Here is a 22,566-nt window from a genome sequence, read left to right as displayed (position 1 = left end):
CCCATTAAATGGTCTTGGCAACCTTGGTTGAAAGTCAGTTGACCTTTTTCATGTGAATGTTTATTTTTGGGATCTTCATTCTACTCCATTGGCGTACATGTGTGTCCTTACGTCAGTACCATACTGTTTAATTACTACTGTTGCTTTTTGTTATTTCTTTTTTTCCTTTTTGCAGGTTTCAAAGTCATCTTTTTCAGACTGTTGGCTATTTAGAGTCCATTGCAATTCTGTATGAATTTGAGGACCAGCTTTTCCAGTTTTGTAAAAAAGAATAGGTATTGCATTGACTCTGTGGATCACTTTGGAGGCAATATTAATATCTTAACAATATAAGTCTTCCTATCCATTAACATGGATGTCTTTCTCTTTAGGTTTTTAATTTATTTTAGCAGTGTTTTGTAGTCTTCAGTATACAAAACTTTACCTTCTTTGGTTAGATTTGTTCCTAAGTATTCTTTTACATGCTATTGAAAATTCTGTTACTTTCTTAATTTTCTTTTCAGATTGTTCATTTCTAGTGTATAGAAATATAGCTGATTTTTGCATTTTGACCTTGTTCCTTGCAACTTTGTGAATTTGCTTCTCAGGTTAGTAGTTCTTCTGTGGATTCTTTAGGATTTTCTATATATATGATTATGTCATTTGCAGTCAGAGATAGTTTTACATCTTCCTTTCTCATTTGAATGCCTTTCATTCTTTTGTCTAATAGCTCTGGCTAGAAGTTCAGTACAGTGTTAAGTAGCAGTGATAAATATGGGCATCCTTGTCTTGTTCTGATCTTAGGGGGAAATATGTCATTCATCATTGAGTATAATATTGCCTGTGGGTTTTTTGTAAGTACCCCTTGTCATGTTGAGGATTTTTTTTCTTCTAGTTTTCTGAGAGTTTTTATCATGAAAGGAGTCTTACAGGTTGTCTTAATTTTCTGGTTTACAATTAGTTATAATATCTCATAATTTTTTTAGAACTGTAAGTTTAGTATGAATGCCCTCATTTTCGTTGCAGCTTTTAGTTCTTTGTCTTTTTTTTCCCCCCATAATCTAACTAAAGGGTTGTCGTTGATAAAGTCCTTTAACAAACCCTCCTTTGGTTTTATTAGTTTTCTCTATTAACTTTCTGTTTTTTTTTTTGAGACAGAATAGCTGTCTGTCTTGCCCAGGCTGGAGTGCCGTGGTGTGATCTTGGTTCACTGCAGCCTCCGCCTCCCAGGTTCAAGTGATTCTCCTGTCTCAGCCTCCTGAGTAGCTGGGACTACAGTCATGTGCCACCATACCCACCAAATTTTTTGTATTTTTAGTAGACACAGGATTTCGCCATTTTAGCCAGGCTGGTCTCAAACTCACAACCTCATGTGATCCACCTGCCTTGGCCTCCCAAAGTACTGGGATTACAGACGTGAGCCACCGTGCCTGGCCCATTCTTACTGTTTTTTAAAGAGAGAATTTCTTGCTCTGTTGCCCAAGCTGGAGTGCAGTGCTGTAATCTTAACCTCCTGGGCTCAGGCAGTCCTTCTGCCTTAGCCTCTCAAGGAGCTAGGACTACAGGCTTGTGCCATCACTCCTGGCTAATTTTTAAATATTTTTTTGTAAAAGGATTTCACTGTGTTGCTCAGGTTGGTCTTGAACTTCTGGTGTAAAACAGTCTTCCCTCCTTGGCCTCTCAAATTGAAAGTATTACAACAGGCATGAACTGCATCTGACCAGCTTTCTCTACTATTTTCATATTCTTTATTTTATTTATCTCTGATCATTGTCTTCCTTCTACTAGCTTTAGGTTTAATTATTTCTCTTGTAGTTCCTTCCTTAAGTTGTGAAGTTTGGTTGTTGAATTGAGATTTTTTTTTTTTTAATTCACATTTACATTTGTAAACATAAGTTTTCATGTATAAATTTTCCTCTGAACATTGTTCTTTCTGCATTCTATTTTTTGTTGTATTTTATCTGTAAATATTTTCTAATTTCCCTTGTGATTCCTTTTTTGATCCTTTGGCTGTTTGAATGTGTTAATTTCCACAAATTTGTGAGCTTTCCAGTTTTTCTTCTGATACTGATTTTTAGCTTCTTCCTGCTGTGGGTAGAGAAACATTTTAGTATGATTATCTGTATTTTAATATCTGTTGAGACTTGTGGTCTAGCATCCAGTCTATCTTGGAACATGTCCCACACATTTGAAAAAAATGTGTTTTCTGCTGCTGTTGTATGAAGTGTTCTGTATATGCCTCCTAGGTCTATTTGGCTTATTGTGTTATTCAGATTCTCTATGTCCTTGTTTATGGTTATTCTCTTTATTGAAAATTGGATATTGAAGTCTCCAACTATTATTGTGGAACTTTTTATTTCTCTGTTTCTTCCAGTCTTCATAATGTTTATGATCATATCTTGGTATTTTGAATCTTTTATTACTAAAGTTTTTCTTTATCTTTGGTGAACTTATGAAAACATTTTAAACTGTGGTTTGAAAAAAATAGTTTATCCCCTTTGATCATTTTTAAGTGTGTAGTTCACTAGTGTTAAGTCTATTCACATTGTGTAATAGATCTCTAGAACTTATATTGCAAAACTGAAACTCTATACCCACTGAACAACAACTCTCCTCATTTCCCCCTCTCATCAGCCTTGGGTAACCTCTATTCTGCTTTGTGTTTCCATGATTTTGAGTACTCTAGGTTTCTGATGTAAGTGGAATCATTAAATATTTGTCCTTTTGTGACTGACTTTTTCACTCAACCTAATCTCTTCAACATTCATCTGTGTTGTGGCATGTGTCAGCATTTTCTTCCTTTTTAAGGATGAAGAATACTGCATTGTGCGCGCGCACGTACACACACACACACACACACACACACACACACACTAATTTTTCTTTTCTTTGAGACACGGTCTTGTTCTTTCACCTGGGCTGGAGTGCTGTGGCACAATTATGGCTCACTGCAACCTTGACCTTCCAGGCTTAAGCCATCCTCCCACTTCAGCCTCTGAAGTAGATGTGACTATGAGCACATGCCCACCATGCCTGGCTAAGTTTTGTATTTTTTTTTAGTAGAGACAGGGTTTTGACATGTTGACCCGGCTAGTTTTGAGCTCCTGGGCTCAAGTGATCCACCTGCCTTGGCCTCCCAAAGTGCTGGGATTACAGGCATGAGCCACCATGCCTGGCCTGTAGCACCTTTTTTTTTTTTTTATTCATTCATCTGTTGATGGACATTTGGCTGCTTTTACATCCTGGCTGTTAGGAATAACGCTGTAGTGATCATGGGAGTACAGATAGCTCTCTGAGATCTTGCTTTGAATTCTTTTAGACATATACCTGGGAATCAGATTACTGGATTAAATGATAATTCCATTTGTTTTTTCTGGTAACCTTTTTACAATTTAAATTGTATCTTATTTGATATTAGTATAGCCAGCCCAGCTTGCTTTTGCTTGCTGTTTGCATGGAATATCTTTTTCTGTCCTTTCACATTCAACCTTTTTGTGTCTTTGGATATAAAGCAAACCTCTTAAAGACAATTGGATCAAGTTTTTGAAAAATATCAATTCTGTCTTTTTCTTTTGATTGGAGAGTTAAACCATTTGCATTTAAAATACTCATAAAGAGGGACAAACTTGTGTTATTTTGCCTTTTCTTTTCTCTATGTCTTATTGTGGTTTTCTCCTTCCTTTCTTCCATTACTGCCTTTTTTGTATGTTTAGTTGTTTTGGTGGTGGTGTTTTTGTTGTTGTTTTTTTGTTTGTTTTTTGTAGTGAAACAGTTTGATTTCCTTTTAATTTTCTTTTGTATTTAATATGGAGATTACATTTAACATCCTAAAGGTATAACAGTCTAATTTCAATTTATACCAGCTTAACTTCAATGCCATGTAAAAACTCTGCTCCTAATAACTCCATCCCTCCATTTTTATTACTGCTGTCACAAATTGCAACTTGGTATATTGTGTGCCCAGTAAGGCAGGTTAATAATAATTCTTTGTATTTGTTTTTTAAATCATGTGAAAAATAAAAAGTAGAGTTATAAACTAAAATTTCAATACTGTCTGTAATAATTGCCTATGTATTTATCAGATATCTTCTTTTTTTTTTTTTTTTTTTTTTGAGACAGAGTCTCGCTCTGTCGCCCAGGCTGAAGTGCAGTGGCCGCATCTCAGCTCACTGCAAGCTCCGCCTCCCAGGTTTATGCCATTCTCCTGCCTCAGCCTCCCGAGTAGCTGGGACTACAGGCACCCGCCACCTCGCCCGGCTAGTTTTTTGTATTTTTTAGTAGAGACGGGGTTTCACTGTGTTAGCCAGGATGGTCTCGATCTCCTGACCTCATGATCCGCCCGTCTCGGCCTCCCAAAGTGCTGGGATTACAGGCTTGAGCCACCGCGCCCGGCCCCAGATATCTTATTTCAACTGGAAGGACTCTTGTTAGCATTTGTCTCGTTTTTTTTCTCTTTGCAAGACAATTCATATTTATTCATCTTGTACCCTACTCAAAGACCAAATTAAATCATTCCGTTATTCCCCAGAACTTTTGAACACATGAAAAGGGTTCTTTCCAACAATTACTAGTGCCTGTTTTTGCTGGTTTCATGCTGGTCAGAGAACACAGAGATAGTTCATTGCTGCTGTCCCTCTCCTCGGGGAGTGCCTGTCCTGCAGGAGACAGACAGGTGCCCCATGGGGGATACAGCAACAACAGAGGGATGTGGGGCTCTTGAGATTGGGCTGGTCCCAGCAAGCTTATATAGTATGGGGCATGATACGGTGCTCCACGAGAGCACCAAGTACTCAGGAGTTGGAGGTGAGCTTGGGGCCAAGGTCCTTGAAGCACTCTGGCAAGTCACCCAAGGGTCTGCCTCAATGTGAGCACCTCTGAGCCCCAGCCTCACATTTCCTCAATTCCTGGGCCCAGGCTCCAGGCTTTCAGTTCCTCCACATGTTGCCCAACACAACATAGTGAAAACTTTTTCCTCAAGTATTCTAGGTTTTCTGAGTCATTTGGCCGGCTGTGAAAAAAGAGCCACCCTTTCAACTCAGGCCAGCTCAGCCAAGTCATTTCAGCTCTGGCTGCCCCAGTGCTAACCAGGTCATTGAGCAGCGGTGGGAGGCTGGATCTAGAGTTTGTGGCTGCTACCATCTTGTGTCCTCTTCTCCCATTTAGTGGCTGGAAGCACACTGGGAAACTGCCTTTTAGCAATTTTTATGGGGCAGGTATAAGTGTCACAAACTCCTTTAGCTTTTTTCTGTGAATGTCTTAATTTCAGCCCTAATTTTTGAAGGACAGTTTTGCTGAATTTAAAATTCTTATTGCAAGGTTTTTATTTTAGCCCTTTGAATATATCAACTCATTGCTTCTGGCCTCTTAAGTTTTTGGAAGAGTAATTGCTGATAATCTTACTGAGGATCTCTTGTATGCGACAAGTTACTTGTGGTTTTTGAGATTTTCGTCTTTGGCTTCCTGTATTCTGATTGCATTGTGTATCGATAGAGGTCTTTTTGAGTGTATCCTTCTTGGAGTTTGTTGAACATCTTGGATTTGTAGATTCATATCTTTCATCAAATTGGGTTGTATTTAGTTATTATTTAAGTATTCTGTTTTTCCATTTTTCTTTGCATTCTAGGATTTCCAAAATGAATGTGTTGCTCTGCTTCATGGTATCCCACAGGTCCTTTAGGCTATTCATTTTTCTTCTTTTCCTCAGACTTGATAATTTCAGTTGTCCTACTTTCAGGTATGCTGATTCTTTTTCCTGCTTGCTCAGAGCTGCCTTTGAATCCTTGTGTAGTGAAGTGTATTGTTCCTTTCTGTTCTTGTGTTTTTCATTTCCATAATTTCTTTTTGGTTCCCTTTTATAATTTCTGTTCCTTTGCTGATATTCTCATTTTGTTCATGCAGTGTTTTCCTGTCTTTACTCTTTTATTATCTTTGAGATAAAGTTATTTAAAATCTTTGTCTAGTGGCTGGGCATGGTGGCTCACACCTGTAATTGTAGCACTTTGGGAGGCCGAGGCAGGTGGATGACTTGAGGTCAGAAGTTCAAGACCAGCCTGGCCAACATGGGGAAACCCTGTCTTCACTAAAAATATAAAAACAAAACAAAAAACCCCACAGAATTAGCTAGGTATGGTGGCACACGCCTATGGTCCAGCTGCTCGGGGAGGCTGAGGCGGGAGAATCACTTGAACCTGGGAGGTGCTGGTTGCAGTGAGCTGAGATCGCACCACTGCACTCCAGCCTGGGTGACAGAGCAAGACTGTCTCCAAAAAAAAAATTCATCTAGGAAGTGCAGCAGGTGGACTTCAGGTGTATTTTCTGTGGACTTGTTGTTGTTTCCTTTTTGGTTTTGTTCCCCAAAAAACAAGTGCAACTCTAAGACCTCTAGTAATCATTTCAGGTGATTTGTGTTGAAACAATGGCAGCCAGCCTCAGTGCCTGCACCTTATCAGTCAGAATTAGCAATCAGCTAGCTGTCAGAACAGAGAATCTTAATGTTGGGGGACGTGGTTCTTATTGCCCACCTGTGTCCAGAAACTGTACCAGAAACCTGTATTGCCGTCTCCATAGCTGCCTGTCATTGCATGGGCGGGGTGGGAGTATGCGTGTCAGAAATGGGTAGCAGTAGCAGTTATGGCATTGGAGGCTGAAATTGGTAAGTATAGAAATTCAGATTGACTCTGGAGTTCCAGGATACTTACATCTGATTTGGCTAGCACAGTTTTTGTCTTGGTATAGATATAGATTCCTGGCGTTTTCTATTCTCCCATCTTCCCTGATATCCTTTTCTGTTTCATCTTCATCATCTTTGTTTTCGTCTTTCTTCTTTGTCGTCTTCATCATCCTTTGTTTCTTCATCTTCCTTATCCTCCTCCTCTTTATCCTCTTCCTCCTCCTCCTCTGCTGCTGCCACCACCACGCATTCTTAATACTTTTTCTGTATTTTGGAATAAAATAATGTACACATTTGAAAGAGTGGGTTTTTTTTTTTTTTTTACCTCAGTTACAGGATTTTATGATTTTTTTTTTTTTTTTTTTTCTCAAGGATCTTGTTACTTAAAAATAAGCTCAGTGCCTCATTCCTATAATTTCAACACTTGGGGAGGCTGAGGCAAGAGGATCACTTGAGCAGGCGTTTTAAAATTAGACTGGGCAATATCATGAGACTTCATCTCCCTATATAAAACGAAACAAAACAAAAATAACCAAGTGGCAGATTAATCCCTCAAAACCCCAACAAGATATTCGATTATCAAAATTAAGTATATTATGGAAATTTCATTATATTAGTGGTTAAATTGGCAGAAAATCAGAAGTTTATTATACATTACGTGTAGTATATATGGTTTATATACATACATATATATAAAAACATGTATATATGTGTGTTTATCATGTTTTAAGTAGAAAAACTATATATGAGTTACTTGTTGGCAAAAAGTAGAGAAAACCGTTAGTACAGATCGAGAATTCCTAATCCAGAACTCTAAAATTTGAACTGCTACGAAGTTTGAGATCTGAGTGCCAACATGGTGCTCAAAGGAAGTACTCATTGGAACATTTCAGATTTTGGAGTTTTGAATTAGAGATCTTCAACTGGTAAGTATATAATGCAGATAATCCAAAGTGTGGAAAAATCCAAAATCTGAAACACTTCTGCTTCCAAGCATTTCAGATAGGGGATACTTAACCTGTATATTTTAATCTGTAATGTTATTTAATACTATATTTAAATGAACATTCTTAGTCAAGACCTATAAAAGTGTTAAACTTATTGGTATTCACTTCTCCTTAAAATCAAATACTGTTTGTAGTATTGAAGTACTAGCATTGTTTTTTAAATGAATATCTAATGATGTTAAAGTAAATAGTAGTAGAAGCACATAGTGTAATTTATAAGAAGCCTCACCAAGATAGAATTCCTCCAGTGTTAGGTTTTCTTACATGTTTTTCACCTTATATTTCAGTATTAGGTTGTGCATATTTACCCTGAAAGAGAAGCAGCAGAAGAGAATTCATGTGTATGCCTACAAAATATAAAAATCAGTGTTTTTGAATAAAATCTATATTTTAGTAGACTTTTTATGTATTAAAAGTGGGAAACTTTACACTTGACAGCCCTCAAATTGGGAATTACTTGTCTAATCTTCTGTTTATTACCTTGATTTAGTAGTTAGCAACTTGATGGCTGTAAAATGCTTTTATTTTACATGATGTAATATTTGGTTTTTATATCTTCATAAATATTGTATTGTCCTTCATGAATTTACATGTTTGTGTTTATTATAACAAAGAAGTCTTTGTATCTCATGGTTTATTATTTCGTAGATCTTTGTCAGGGTTTCTATTGTGTACTCTAGTGAAATAAAAGCATTATATAAATACTTTATAAAGATTTAATAAGAGAAATCTGGCATAGCTGTGATAATTTACTTTTTTCTCCTAAGTGTAATTTGTTGTCTTATTTGTATTTTAATTTACTATTTAACTTATTTTTGTATTATGACATGTAAATTAATTCCTTTGATATCAAGAGATCTTCCACCATAGCCACCTATGTAGCTGGGACCGCAGGTGTGCACCTCAGCACCCAGCTAATTTTAAAATGTATTTTTTATAGAGGTGAGGTCTTGCTATGTTGCCTAGGCTGATCTGAGACTCCTGGGCTCAAGCTGTCCTGCCAACTCAACCTCCCAAAGTATTGGAATTATAGACATCAGCCACCACACCCAGCCTTCCCTCTTGTAATTAGGAAATTCAGCTTGTCATTTGTTAGGTTAAGTTTAATTTCTGTTTAGGTGAATTTATTTTTGCTCTTTTATGCACTGCTGTTCCTCATCTTGGATAATTAGCATTTTACCATTATATTAAAAAATATTAGTGTACTGGCCAAATTTTTGACTTTCAAGCTGTTTTTATATCAGGTAATCTACATGTATTGGGCAATTATTTTTGACCATTCTCTCTAACTTGATTTTCTAGTTGAAACATTGTAGTCGGTATATACATGACTTATTTCCTTCACTCATCAAGAATTTGGATCCGGTACCACTTAGACATCTACTTAATCTGGTCTCAGCTCTTGAGCCAAGTGTTCATACTGAACAGGTAATACATTCAAAACATAATGATAGTTTTTTTTTTTTTCTTTCTCGTAAAGTGAAAATTTCTTTGTGATTCAGATAATTTAACTTTCATTTTATTGGCTTGGCATTTCAGTGTGACAAAAAGGATATTAAATTTGTTAGTGTTGCCTGGAATTCTCCAACTTTAATCTCTCCCTCTCTTTTTTTAGACATTGTACTTGGCATCCATGTTAATTAAAGCACTGTGGAATAATGCATTAGCAGCTAAGGCTCAGTTATCTAAACAGAGTTCTTTTGCATCTTTATTAAATACTAATATTCCCATTGGAAATAAGAAAGGTTAGTAGTGTCATGTATTTTGAAGGAAATTGTTGAGAGCTTCTCATTCAGATTTGAAGTATTTTCTGCTTATACATTCAGTTCAATCTTTATTTTAAAATAAGTGTGGGATGGGTGGAAGAGTACATATAAAAGGATTAATACTGTGATTAGTTCGTATTTTGGTTTACCTTTTAAGTGAAGGATAGTGATAAAGTCTTTGTAGTTACTGGATTTTCTCAGCTTTGGTTATCTTTTTTTTTAAACAAAAGCTTTGGGGATTTCATTTTGTAAACAAGTTTCGTTTTAAAAATTTAAGAGTAGAACATAATGATTCAATTATCTTTCTGTGTTTTCTGCTTCAAAGTTTTCTGCCATATCGGGTGCTTTGTGGGTTTTTTTTGGTTTTGTTTTTTTGTTTTGTTTTGAGATGGAGCCTTGCTCTGTTGCCCAGGCTGGAGTGCAGTGGCGTGATTTTGGCTCAGTGCAAGCTCTTCCTCCTGGTTTCAGGTCATTCTCCTGCCTCAGCCTCCCGAGTAGCTGGGACTAGAGCCGCCCGCCACCACACCTGGCTAATTTTTTTGTATTTTTAGTAGAGATGGGGTTTCACCATGTTAGCCAGGATGGTCTCGATCTCCTGACCTCATGATTCGTCTGCCTTGGCCTCCCAAAGTGCTGGGGTTACAGGCGTGAGCCACTGCTCCCGGCCAGTGGGTTTTTTTTTTTTTTTTTTTTTTTTTTTTTACATATATAGCTTTCAAGGGCTTTCTGAAACGTTACTTGAACTCAGTTTTTGTCTCCTGGCAACGTATACTACCCTTCTCTTAGGCTTTTCTGTGCAGGCACCCCCAGCAACTACTGCAGGTGGCGGAGACTTGACCTTATTGCAGGTTTCTCTGCCTGCATCTTGTTGATTATACAATATAAACAACTGATACACTGTCCCAAAGAAGCTCAGTCACTTAGAATGTTTTTCTCTTGGTTTTTCCTTTTCCTTCAGAGGAAGAAGAGCTCAGAAGAACAGCTCCATCACCTTGTAAGTTGAGCGTTAGAAATTCATGGCAACATGACTTAGTTTTGTTTTAGTGATTTCCTAGAGTTCATTGATTTTATATAATGATATATTTGTATCAGTCATAAAGTTCATTTTGAGGAGATGTAAACCTTTTAACATATTCGTGTTACCCATTTTTCTTAAAACTATAAACATCTTGACTTTTAATTGAAATCTATTACATTTTTAGAAATGAGCAAATGTTAACATATTTAGAGATTTTATTTTTGGCTACTTAGCGTAAAGCTTTGGTAACTAGGTCAAGGAGTCAGATGATAATGTCATTTTGTTAAGTCCATGTTAATATAAATTAGAAGTAAAAATAAAAAATGTATTTTATATAGGGTCACCTGCAGCTAGTCCTCAAAGCAGTGATAATAGCGATACACATCAAAGTGGAGGTAGTGACATTGAAATGGATGAGCAGCTTATTAATAGAACCAAACATGTGCAACAACGACTTTCAGACACAGAGGTATGAAATTAGGTTTTTCTTCTTTTAAAGGCGTTTTTGGCTTTCTGGCATGTTTATCATTTGAATTGGGTATATATACATAATTCATGTTCGGGCTTGTCCTCTCCTTTACATAATATTTTTGACGTCCTTTGAGTTTTTAATTCCATTTTGTATTGTTCAAAGGGGTATAACAAGACTGACAGCGTTTTTAAAAAGTTTATTAATGTTGGTTACCTTTTTTCTTATTGGTTTAAATATTTATTTACATCTGTTTGTTTCAAAATATAGGAATCCATGCAGGGAAGTTCTGACGAAACTGCCAACAGTGGTGAAGATGGAAGCAGTGGTCCTGGTAGCAGTAGTGGGCATAGTGATGGATCTAGCAATGAGGTCAATTCTAGCCATGCAAGCCATTCAGCTGGGAGCCCTGGCAGTGAGGTACAGTCAGAAGACATTGCAGATATTGAAGCCCTCAAAGAAGAAGATGAAGATGACGATCATGGTCATAATCCTCCCAAAAGCAGTTGTGGTGCAGATCTTCGGAATAGAAAGTTAGAGAGTCAAGCAGGCATTTGCCTGGGGGACTCCCAAGGCACGTCAGAAAGAAATGGGACGAGCAGCGGAACAGGAAAGGACCTGGTTTTTAACACCGAATCATTGCCGTCAGTAGATAATCGAATGCGAATGCTGGATGCTTGTTCACACTCTGAAGACCCAGAACACGATATTTCAGGGGAAATGAATGCTACTCATATAGCACAAGGGTCTCAGGAGTCTTGTATCGCACGAACTGGGGACTTCCTTGGGGAGACTATTGGGAATGAATTATTTAATTGTCGACAATTTATTGGTCCACAGCATCACCACCACCACCACCACCACCACCACCACCACGATGGGTAAGCCTACTTCAAAATAAATATTCAGTTCATATTTCCTTTAGGGAAGTATTATATCCTGTGTTTATTCAATTGCAATTTATTCTGTATTAGTACTATTCATTAGTAGTATAGTGCAAAGTATTAATGTAAAGCTACAAATAGATAATTTCAAATTTTCTATTGGGCACATTTAAAAACAAAATGAAGCAGGTTGTTGGCCAGGCACGGTGGCTATGTTGCCCAGGCTGGTCTTGAAGCCAAGACCTCAGATGGTCCTTCCGCCTCAGCCCAAAGCTCTGGGATTACAGGTGTGAGCCACTTATACCCAGCCTAGACCTGGCATGTTTTATGTGTGTAATGGTCACATATGGCTAGTCAGTATTATACTGGATAGCACAGGATTAGATTTTGAACTTCTTGTAGTAAATACCTAAAAAAGATATGAGTACTTATGGAAACATGCCTAAATTGTGATGAAGAAAGGGAAATTTTACACGTCTCCTAATTTTAGGGTATTTAAAAGGATAAGCTCTATCATAAAACTTTTTGGTTATCTGTGAAATATGCCAAATATGTGATTCTGTCACTTACTGGTGGTATTATGATGGGCAAAATAATTAATTTTTTATTTTTTTCTTCTATAAAATGAGAACAATAATCCCAGTGCTTTGGAGGCTAAGGCAGGAGGATTGTTTGAGGCCAGGAGTTTGAGATCAGCCTGGGCAATGTAGTGGGGGCCTGTCTCTACAAAAACATTTTTAAAAACCCGCCAGGCATGGCAGCACACACCTGTAGTTCTAGATAATTGGGAGGCTGAGGTGGAAGGATCGCTTGAGTCCAGGAGATCAAGACTGCAGTGAGCTATGATTGCACCACTACACTCCAGCCTGGGCAATAGAATGAGACTCTGTCTCTAAAAATAAAATGGGCACAGTAGTATCTATCTCATGGTTTTATTGTGAGGATTTCCTGGGCTAACTAATGTGATTGGTACACAGTAAGTGCTCATTAAGTGTTAGCTGCATATTTATTATTGTCGTTACAAGTGATAGTATGTGAGTTTATGGTGAATCATGGATATGCCCTTTATCAGATTGAGTTTTGCTATACTCAACAATTTGTCAGATCTTCCAGAATTCAGTTAAGTTGTTAAGGTGAACTACATATCTATATGTATTACTTCTTTATTTCCTTTGCTTTTTAATTCTTACCACTGATGCATCTGAGTTTAAGGAAGTGTTTTTTTAAAGATTGGCATTTTGGGCCAGATAATTAATTTTTTTTTTTTTTTTTTTTTTTTTTTTTTAAAACAGCGTTACACTCTGTTGTTGAGGCTGGAGTGCAGTGGCACGATCTTGGCTCACTGCAACCTCCACCTCCTGGGTTCAAGTGATTCTCCTGCCTCAGCCTCCTGAGTAGCTGGGATTATAGGCATCTGCCACCATGCCCCAGCTAATTTTTGTATTTTTAGTAGAGACAGGGTTTCACCATGTTGGCCAGGCTGGTCTTGAGCTGCTCACCTCAAGTGATCCGCCTGCCTCGGCCTCCCAAAGTGCTGGGATTACAGGTGTGAGCCACCATGCCCAGCCTTGGGCCAGAACACTTTTTTTGGTTTGAATTTATAGCAATGTTAATGTTGTCCTGTGCATTGCAGAATGTTTGCCAGTATCCTGAGCCTTATCTTTAGATTCCACTAGCATCTCCTCAGTTTTGACATCCAAAAATATCTCTAGATATTTCTAGATTTCCCCCAGGGGCCTAAATTCACCCCTAATTGAGAACCACCGGCTCACTATCTGGCATTATAGATAGAAACATTCACAATTGTCCCCAGCACAGCTTATGATGAAGACAAAGAATTGGTTTGTTACAAAACTGAGGTGCAGTATATTCAGTTTGGTACACTGCAGATCTTAATTTTGACACATGTACCCATTCCATACCTCACAAGACATAATGATTTAATTTTTCATTTTAGCTCTTCTCATATTCTGTGTATTAATGGTACTACTTTTGAGTCTCTAAATCAACCTGAACTTCATGTTATTTTTCGATTTTTTAAAATCATTTTGTCTTTATGTCCAATAACAGTGTGTTTTAGAAATGAATACTTACTTTGCGTTTGTTGAGTTAGAAGTTCCCTATTTAATATTAAGTCCATCAAGACTGCAGCCTTAAATTGAAATTTTTTTTGGTTTGATTCTACAGTTGTATAAAACCACATGTTTTATGGTTTCACATTTTATAGACTTTGTATAATATGCAAATAGTGAGTATTAGTGATCTTGTTAAAATTGTTCTTTGAATTTGTTCTGATGAGGTGTGTGAGTAGGCTTGGTAATACGAGTGTGTATTGTAAAATTATTAAATAATACTGACGGTGTGAAGTTTTCAGTTTCGTAAAGCTCTCAACATTCCATATTGTTAATAAGCAGATGTAGCTTTGTTTCTGAGTGTATTTGTAAGTTTAAGAGAGGTGTTTTTTGTGGTTCCCAAATTAGATTTACATTTGTAATTACTAACTTTGTGCTTTTCTCTGTTTTGTAGGCATATGGTTGATGATATGCTAAGTGCAGATGATGTCAGTTGTAGTAGCTCCCAGGTCAGTGCAAAATCAGAAAAAAATATGGCTGATTTTGATGGTGAAGAATCTGGATGTGAAGAGGAGCTAGTTCAGATTAATTCACATGCAGAACTGACGTCTCACCTCCAACAACATCTTCCCAATTTAGCTTCCATTTACCATGAACATCTTAGTCAAGGTAAGACTCTACAGTAAGTGAAATATATTACCTTCTTCACAACAGGAATAATTTATCTTACACTGTTGAAAGGAATCAGTAGTTAAGGTTTGGTACTTAAATGTTTTTGTCAAAACAGTTTCCATATGGTAGTTTTTTTTCCCCCAAGGGAATTATTATAAATACTCCATCATGAATATAAATAAGGCCTGCAGTTCTATCGATATTCAGTGGGAAAAGAAAATATATAGCAATAATATGTAATAAAGCTCTGTATTTTAGAAAATATATGGTTGTATTATAATTTATATTTAGAAATCATAGGACCTAAAAGTGATAGGAAATCACAAAAGATAAAATTATATGATTCCATTTATATGATATGTCTAGAATAGGCAAATCTGCAGGCAGAAGGAAAGTTAGTGGTTGCTTGGGGTTAGGGAAGGGTAGGAGGGAATAAAGAGGAGTGAGTTTGAGAAATCATTGTTCAAGTCTAAATCAATCTTAAAGTAATAGGACTTGACCAGACTTGAAAGAATGGAAGATGGAGGAAGGTAAATAGTACTAGGGAATTAATGAGTAAAGCAAGAAAAAAATAAGAAAGTAAAAACAGTTTTAGAATTGGAAGTTTAAAGGCCTTTAACCTCTTATTTGGTTGGTATCATCAATGTATACTGGCCTAGTAAATGGGTTTTGGGATGCCAGTATGTTAAAAGTAAACCTGATGGATTAGGTTTAGGCTGAGGCCATGAACGCACTTGGAAACACAACTTGTGGATCTTGGATCAGTTTACTGATTTGTACATCTTTTTTGTACGTGATCTGTCTAGGTTAAGTTACTTTGACTTATTGTTGTGCTGTTGTGGTTGTTGAGAAGGCAATAGGTTAGATTGAGGTCATCTGACTGAATGTGATGCCATATTTGTAAATTGTTACCATTCTTATCTCAAATTTTCCTTTAATCAGTATTTTACCTATTTTTTACTGCATGGAGTTAGAAATTGAACAAAATGGTTATTTTCTTTTCACAACCCTTTGTAGACAGAATAAAATGATAGTATATGTTAATGCTTTCCAAGTCTACCTTGTATTACAATGTTTTTAGTACTAGAAGACCTCCTCCAACACAGTAAGACAATCACTGTAAAAATGGGCAAAAGTGTCAGATACTGCATAAAAGATGATACATAGAAATGGTCAATAAGGGCTGGGTATGGTGGCTTACACCTATAATCCTAGCACTTTGGAAAGCTGAGGTGGGCAGATCCCTTGAGGTCAGGAGTTCGAGACTAGCCTAGCCAACATGGTGAAACTCCATCCCTACTAAAAATGAAAAAAAAAAAAAAAAAAAAATTAGCTTGGCATGGTGGTGCTTGCCTGTAGTCCCAGCTACTTGGGAGGCTGAGGGAGGAAAACCGCTTGAACCTGGGCAATGGAGGTTGCAGTGAGCCGAGATCACGCCACTGCACTCCAGCCTGGGTGACAGTGTGATACTCCGTTTAAAAAAAAAAAGAAATGGGCAATAAGTACATTCACAGTATTTCTTGTCATCTGGTAAATGTAAGTTAAAACCACAGTGAGGTACTACTACATACCTATTGAAATGAGTAAAATTAAGGACTGATACTATCAAGGATTAACATCAGAATGTGGAGCTGGAACTGTCATATCTTGCTGTGGAACATAAAATATAATCACTTGGGAGAACTGTGTGTTAGTCCATTATTGTGTTGCTGTAAACAAATGGCCTGGTGCAGTGGCTCACGCCTGTAATCCCAGCACTTTGGGAGGCCGAGACAGGTGGATCACTTGAGTTCAGCAGCTTGAGGCCAGCCTGGCCAACATGGTGAAACCCTGTTAGTATTAAAAATACAAAAATTAGCTGGATGTGGTGGTGGGCACCTGTCGTCCCAGCTATTTGGGAGGCTGAAGCACGAGAATCACTTGAACCCGAGAGGTGGGGGTTGCAGTGAGCCAAGATCACACCACTCCACTCCATCCTGGGCAACAGAGTGAGACTGCATCTCAAAAAAAAAAAAAGAAAAAGAAAAAAAGAAATACCTGAGGCTGGGTAGTTTATAAACAGAAGTGGTTTATTTTGGCTCACAGTTCTGAAGGTTGTGCAAGAAGCATAGTGCCAGCATCTGCTTCTGATGAGGGCCACAGGGAGCTTACAATCATGGCAGAATGTGAAGGGGGAGCAGAGGTCTCATGGTGAAAGTGGAAACGGGGGGTTTGAGGGGTGCCACTCTCTTCTAAACAACCAGGTCTCATCTGAAGTCAATATGAGAACTCACACTATGATGAGGACAGCATGAAAACATTCATGAGGGATCTGCTGCCATGACCCAAACGCCTCCTACTAGGCTCACCTCCAACATTGGAGGTCACATTTCAACATGAGATTTGGAGGGGACAAAACATTCAAACTGTATCAAATTGCTTTATCACAAAGTTAAATATTTACCTACCATATGACCCAGAAGTTTTTTTGCCCTCAGTTTTTACCCAAGAGAAATGAAAACATGTCTGCCAAAAGATTTATTCATGTATGTGCCTTTATTCAGAAGCCCTTCCAACTGGAATTAACTGGCATATTCACATAGTGGAATTTTGCTGATCAGTAGAAAGGAAAGAACTACATAGACACGTCCAAAATCATGGATGAATATTGAGAAACATCATTCTGAGCAAAAGAAGCTAGAAATAGAAGAAAGTACATACTATGTATTACTTATGTGCAGTTCTAGAACGGTCAAAAGTAATTTGTAAGGACAGAAAGCTCCTCAGTCATTGCCTAGGGCTTTGAGGGTGGGGATTGATTGTAAAGGATCACAAGGGAACTTTCTGAGGAGATAGAAATGTTCTCCATCTTGATTATGTATATATTTTAATAAAATTTTAAAAGGTAAATACCAAAACAATCCCCCCACCCATCCAAAAAAAAAAAGCCACAGACTAGAAGAAATATTTGAAAATTATATATGTAAGAAATTGATTGTATTTGGAATATAAAATAATTTCATAACTCAATAGTAAGACAGCCCAATTAAAGAGTAGCAAATTATTTATTTCACCAAAAAGGTATACACATAGCTACTAAGCACACGAAAAGATTCACAACATCATTAGTCAGTCATTAGAGAAATGGAAATTAAAAACCTTAATGAGATTACACCACATACCTGTTAGAATGGCTGAAATTAAAGAGTGACAGTGCTACGATATTAGGGAGGATATGGAAGAAAGGGACTAACTGTTACTCTCATACACTGCTGATGGGAATGTAAAATGGCACAACCACTTTGGAAATCTTTTCAGCAGTTTTCTGTTAAACATACATAATACCTTATGACTCAGCGATGTCAATCCTTGGTATTTACCCAAGAGAAAGGAAAGGAAATTACACAAAATTTGTTACACGGATGTTTATGGTAGTTTTTTAATAATAGTGTAAAACTAGAAACTATCCAGATGTTTCTTGTTTGGATAGTTACAGGACTGTAACTGGTGAATATCTAAACAAAATGTAGTACTTCTATAATAGTCTTTTAATTTGAATGTTTTGGGTAAATTATCTCCAATAAAAATAGTGTTTTTTTAAAAATATAGGGATTATAAAAGATTATATAGGTCATTTAGAGGAATGTCTGTTGGGAAAATTATTTCAAATACATTGTCTTACACTCAGTTTCAAGTATTTATGTACAGTTCTTTTGATGTGAAAATATTAATTATAAATAGCAAAGAGACTATAGCAAGGAAACGATTTCACTTTAGCCTTACCAAATCTAAATGGCACTTTTCTTTTCATAAGTATTGTGCCATGCTGGGTGCAGTGACTTACACCTGTAATCCCAACACTTTGGGAGGCTGAAGAAGGATATTATTGGAGGCCACAAGTTTGAGACCAGCCTGGCTAACAAAGTGAGACTCAGTCTCTTTAAAAAGAAACAAAAACAAAACAACAAAAAAAATTGTGCTAATGTATTTTTATTTTATGATCTGAGAAAAATATCCTATACTTTTGTTTGGATTTGCTAACCATACGAATGCTATAATCAGTCAGCTGCGTTTCTCTATAGTATGCTGTTTTTTTTTCCCCCATTTTCAGGACCTGTAGTTCATAAACATCAATTCAACAGTAATGCTGTTACAGACATTAATTTGGATAATGTTTGCAAGAAAGGAAACACTTTGTTGTGGGATATAGTCCAAGATGAAGATGCAGTAAGTTATTTAAATTAAGAGCCAGAAGACTAAGAAATTTCAGCAAGATGCAATTAGGATAAATAATAATTTTATGTACATTTTTTATAGGTTAATCTTTCTGAAGGATTAATAAATGAAGCAGAGAAACTTCTTTGTTCGTTAGTATGTTGGTTTACAGATAGACAGATTCGAATGAGATTCATTGAAGGTTGCCTTGAAAACTTGGGAAACAACAGGTAAAGAGGAATTTAAAAATTTTTAATGCAGTAGTCAAAGTAGTTGGGTGTCGGGGACATTCTTGTTGACTAGGTGTGATGTTTTTATACTGTTTCATATACCTGTATTAATCTGTTTCTTAGTAATTGTAGTTTTCATTAAATTTAGAGGCTTCTTCCTCACATGGTTCATATTTTAAGCACTCAGTGTTGCTCTTTTCAGCACCTTTCACCATTCTTTGTTAGATCCACCCAACAGAGACAAAAAAAAAAGATACTGTCTTTTTGATTCTGGAAACACCTTGGTGATTACTGTGTTTTCAAATTGCAGTTAAATGTTCTTGAACTGTCTCATAAAGGATGCTAAATAAGTTAAGTGAAATTTTACTTAAGCTACAATATAAACACTTTGATAACAGCATTGTTCTTCCATTTAGGTGTGTCTTTTAATGTCTCAGCATTTGTAGTACATGAAAGACTAGGTTAGTAACTCATCAAGTTGTATATATTAGATATGTACAGTTCTTTGTCATAACTCAAAGTGTGTTTTTTTTTTATTTTTTTTTGTTTTTGTTTTGAACAGGTTAGTGTTTTTTCTCTCGTTTGAATTCTGCCTCATAGTTATGTACTTCTCATTGGGACTCAGTTGATTACACATTTCTTGATTTTCAGTGTTCTTCCGTGGATATAGTTTCATGTTTCCTTGACCTATACTGCTCTGATAGTGTTCTATTCTCTAATATAGTGAAAATATGATTCTGATGTGTATGTTGTCAGTTCAGTTATTAATATATTGTTTTCCGCTCACATCTGTGTAGGCCTGCTGTGATTGTTTAATTTTATCGAATATCTAAGTGCTTGAAAATATTTTTTCCCCAATTGAATTTTAAAGGTACATGCTATATTTTCTTTTCTTTTTTTTTTTTTGGTTCTTTTTTTTTTGAGACGGAGTCTCGCTCTGTCGCCCAGGCTGGAGTGCAGTGGCCGGATCTCAGCTCACTGCAAGCTCCGCCTCCCGGGTTCATGCCATTCTCCTGCCTCAGCCTCCTGAGTAGCTGGGACTACAGGCGCCCGCCACCTCGCCCGGCTAGTTTTTTTGTAGTTTTAGTAGAGACGGGGTTTCACCGTGTTAGCCAGGATGGTCTCGATCTTCTGACCTCGTGATCCGCCCGCCTCGGCCTCCCAAAGTGCTGGGATTACAGGCTTGAGCCACCGCGCCCGGCCTTTTTTGGTTCTTTAAAGGGCAATACGTTGAACAGTTACAGTAGAAAAATTCCTTGTTCATGCACATATAAGAAACCACTAATAGAACTCTGTAAATCAGTTGCCTCCTTTGGTATACGTTCTTTGTTTTTTTTTTGACATGGAGTCTTGCTCCATTGTCCAGGCTGGAATGCAATGGTGTGATCTTGGCTCACTGCAACCTCTGCCTCCCGCATTCAAGCAGTTCTCCCACCTCAGCCTCCTGAGTAGCTGGGATTACAGGCTCCTGCCATCATGGCTGGCTAATTTTTGTATTTTTGTAGAGAGGGGGTTTCACCATGTTGTCCAGGCTGGTCTTCAACTCCTCACCTCAAGTGATCCTCCTGCCTTGGCTTCCCAAAGTGCTGGGATTACACACTGTGCCTGGCCGGTATATATTCTTTGAAAAGAATTCCTTTAATGGCTGGATGATATGTCATCATTTACATAGGCTTTATAACAGTTAATTGTAAAATGTTAATTTTCTTTTAAAAGTCTTCGTGAAAACACAAATTTTAATAAGTGGTTCAATAATTTGTACTCCCGGCATGTGTGTCTGCCTACCCTGTGACCCAGTAATTCCTCTTCTAAGTATATGCCTCACAAAATACACCCTGGTGATCACTCAAAGGCAGAGTCAAGAATGCTAACAGCAGCCCTATTGAAAATAACTGGGCCAGGTGCGGTAGCTCATGGCTATAATCCCAGCACTTTGGGAGGCCAAGATAGGTGGATTGCATGAGCCCAGGACTGAGACCAGCATGGGCAGTGTGGTAAAACCTCACCTCTACAAAAAATACCAATAAAAGTATCCAGGTGTGGTGGTGCGTGCCTGTAGTCCCAGCTACTTGGGAGGCTGAGGTAGGAGGATTGCTTGTGCCTGGGGAGGTTCAGGCTGCAGTGAGTCATGATCATGTCACTGCACTCCAGCCCTGAGCAACAGAGTGAGACCCTGTCTCAAAATAAATAACATAACTACATATTCTTTGCATAGCTATTCAAATGCAAAAAAAAAAGTAGAAAGGATAATTGTGGACTACTCATAGAAATACTATATAGCAATAACATTGAATGAACAGTAAAACAATTACATGGAACAACTTGGATGAATATCACAAACACAGTGTTGCAAGAAAGAAGCCAGACATAAAAACAACATATATCTCTATTATTTTATTTATATCATGTAAAAACAGGTGAGTTCTTGTATTTAGTAGACTGGATAATAGCTACCCTGAGGGGTGACTAGTGGTTGGAATGGGACACAGTAGAGGCTCTTGGAATGCTGATATTGATATATTTCTTGATTTGGTTGCTGGTTGCATAGATGTGTTTACCTCAGAATTTTGAACTGTGCCCTCTTTTGTATGTATGTTTATTATACTTCAACAAGAAGATAAAGCTGTATGAAAGATTAGATATCATGCAGCCATTAAGGGTTCTGTTTTCAAAAATTATATAATGATTGAGGCAAATAATTACAGGCCTAACTGTTAAAAAGAAAAGGTTGTAAGAAATAGAATGTAATCTCTACAATACAGTTATTTTTGGGAGGATTGAGGTTTGCTTTTTTGTTTTGTTTTTTGGAGATGGAATCTCGCTCAGTTGCTCAGGCTGGAGTGCAGTGACATGATCTTGGCTCACTGCAACCTCTGCCTCCCAGGTTCAAGTGATTCTCCTAACTCAGCCTCTGCAGTAACTGGGAATATAGGTGTACACCACCTTGCCCAGCTAACTTTTATATTTTTAGTAGAGATGGAGTTTTGCCATGTTGGCCAGACTGGTCTCAAACTCCCGACCTCAAGTGATCTGCTCGCCTTGACCTGTCAAAGTGTTGGGATTACAGGCGTGAGCCACCGCACCCAGTTTGAATTTTTTTTTTTCTTCGAGCCTTTTTGTTACTCAGTTTTCCTAAAATGAGTACATACTTCTTTTATAGGTAGGAAAATTTAAAAGATCCAAAAGGGACCAGGTACAGTGTCTCATGACTGTAATTCCAACACTTTGAGAGGCTGAGACGGGGGATCTATTGAGCCCAGTAGTTTGAGACCAGCCTTGGCAACATAGGAAGACCCCATCTCTACAGAAAAACTTTAAAATTAGCTGGGCATGGTGGCACATACCTGTAGTTACAGCTACTTGGGAGGCTGAGGTGGGAAGTTAAGGCTGCAGCGAGCCAAGATTGCACCACTGCACTCCAACTTGGGCAACACAGTGAGACCCTGTCTCAAAAAAATAAATAAAAAATAAAGAAATGTGCAGACACACACAATTTGTTTTCCTTCCCTAGAGACTATATTATATATGGCATTTCATGTCAACTTTTGATATATACTGTAGTTTTAAATGACTATATTATAGAATATACTTCTTTAAAATATGGA

General features: G+C 37.4%; 1 protein-coding gene across 6 annotated transcripts in view; it reads left to right on the top strand.

The window, feature by feature from the left end:
* USP34 (ubiquitin specific peptidase 34) overlaps positions 1 to 22,566 on the top strand; it is a 285,331-nt gene that overhangs the window by 111,418 nt on the left and 151,347 nt on the right. For all 6 annotated transcript variants that reach the window (XM_007970503.3, XM_073023027.1, XM_007970505.3 and 3 more), the window contains 8 exons: positions 8,959 to 9,084; positions 9,272 to 9,401; positions 10,381 to 10,416; positions 10,779 to 10,909; positions 11,180 to 11,790; positions 14,320 to 14,534; positions 18,628 to 18,743; positions 18,834 to 18,961. In XM_007970503.3, the coding sequence (XP_007968694.3) occupies positions 8,959 to 9,084; positions 9,272 to 9,401; positions 10,381 to 10,416; positions 10,779 to 10,909; positions 11,180 to 11,790; positions 14,320 to 14,534; positions 18,628 to 18,743; positions 18,834 to 18,961 (1,493 nt within the window). The remainder of the gene's footprint in view (positions 1 to 8,958; positions 9,085 to 9,271; positions 9,402 to 10,380; positions 10,417 to 10,778; positions 10,910 to 11,179; positions 11,791 to 14,319; positions 14,535 to 18,627; positions 18,744 to 18,833; positions 18,962 to 22,566) is intronic.

The sequence above is a fragment of the Chlorocebus sabaeus genome, chromosome 14 (assembly GCF_047675955.1).
Source record: "Chlorocebus sabaeus isolate Y175 chromosome 14, mChlSab1.0.hap1, whole genome shotgun sequence".
NCBI classification, from domain to species: domain Eukaryota; kingdom Metazoa; phylum Chordata; class Mammalia; order Primates; family Cercopithecidae; genus Chlorocebus; species Chlorocebus sabaeus.
This window is presented reverse-complemented; position numbering and strand designations above follow the sequence as displayed.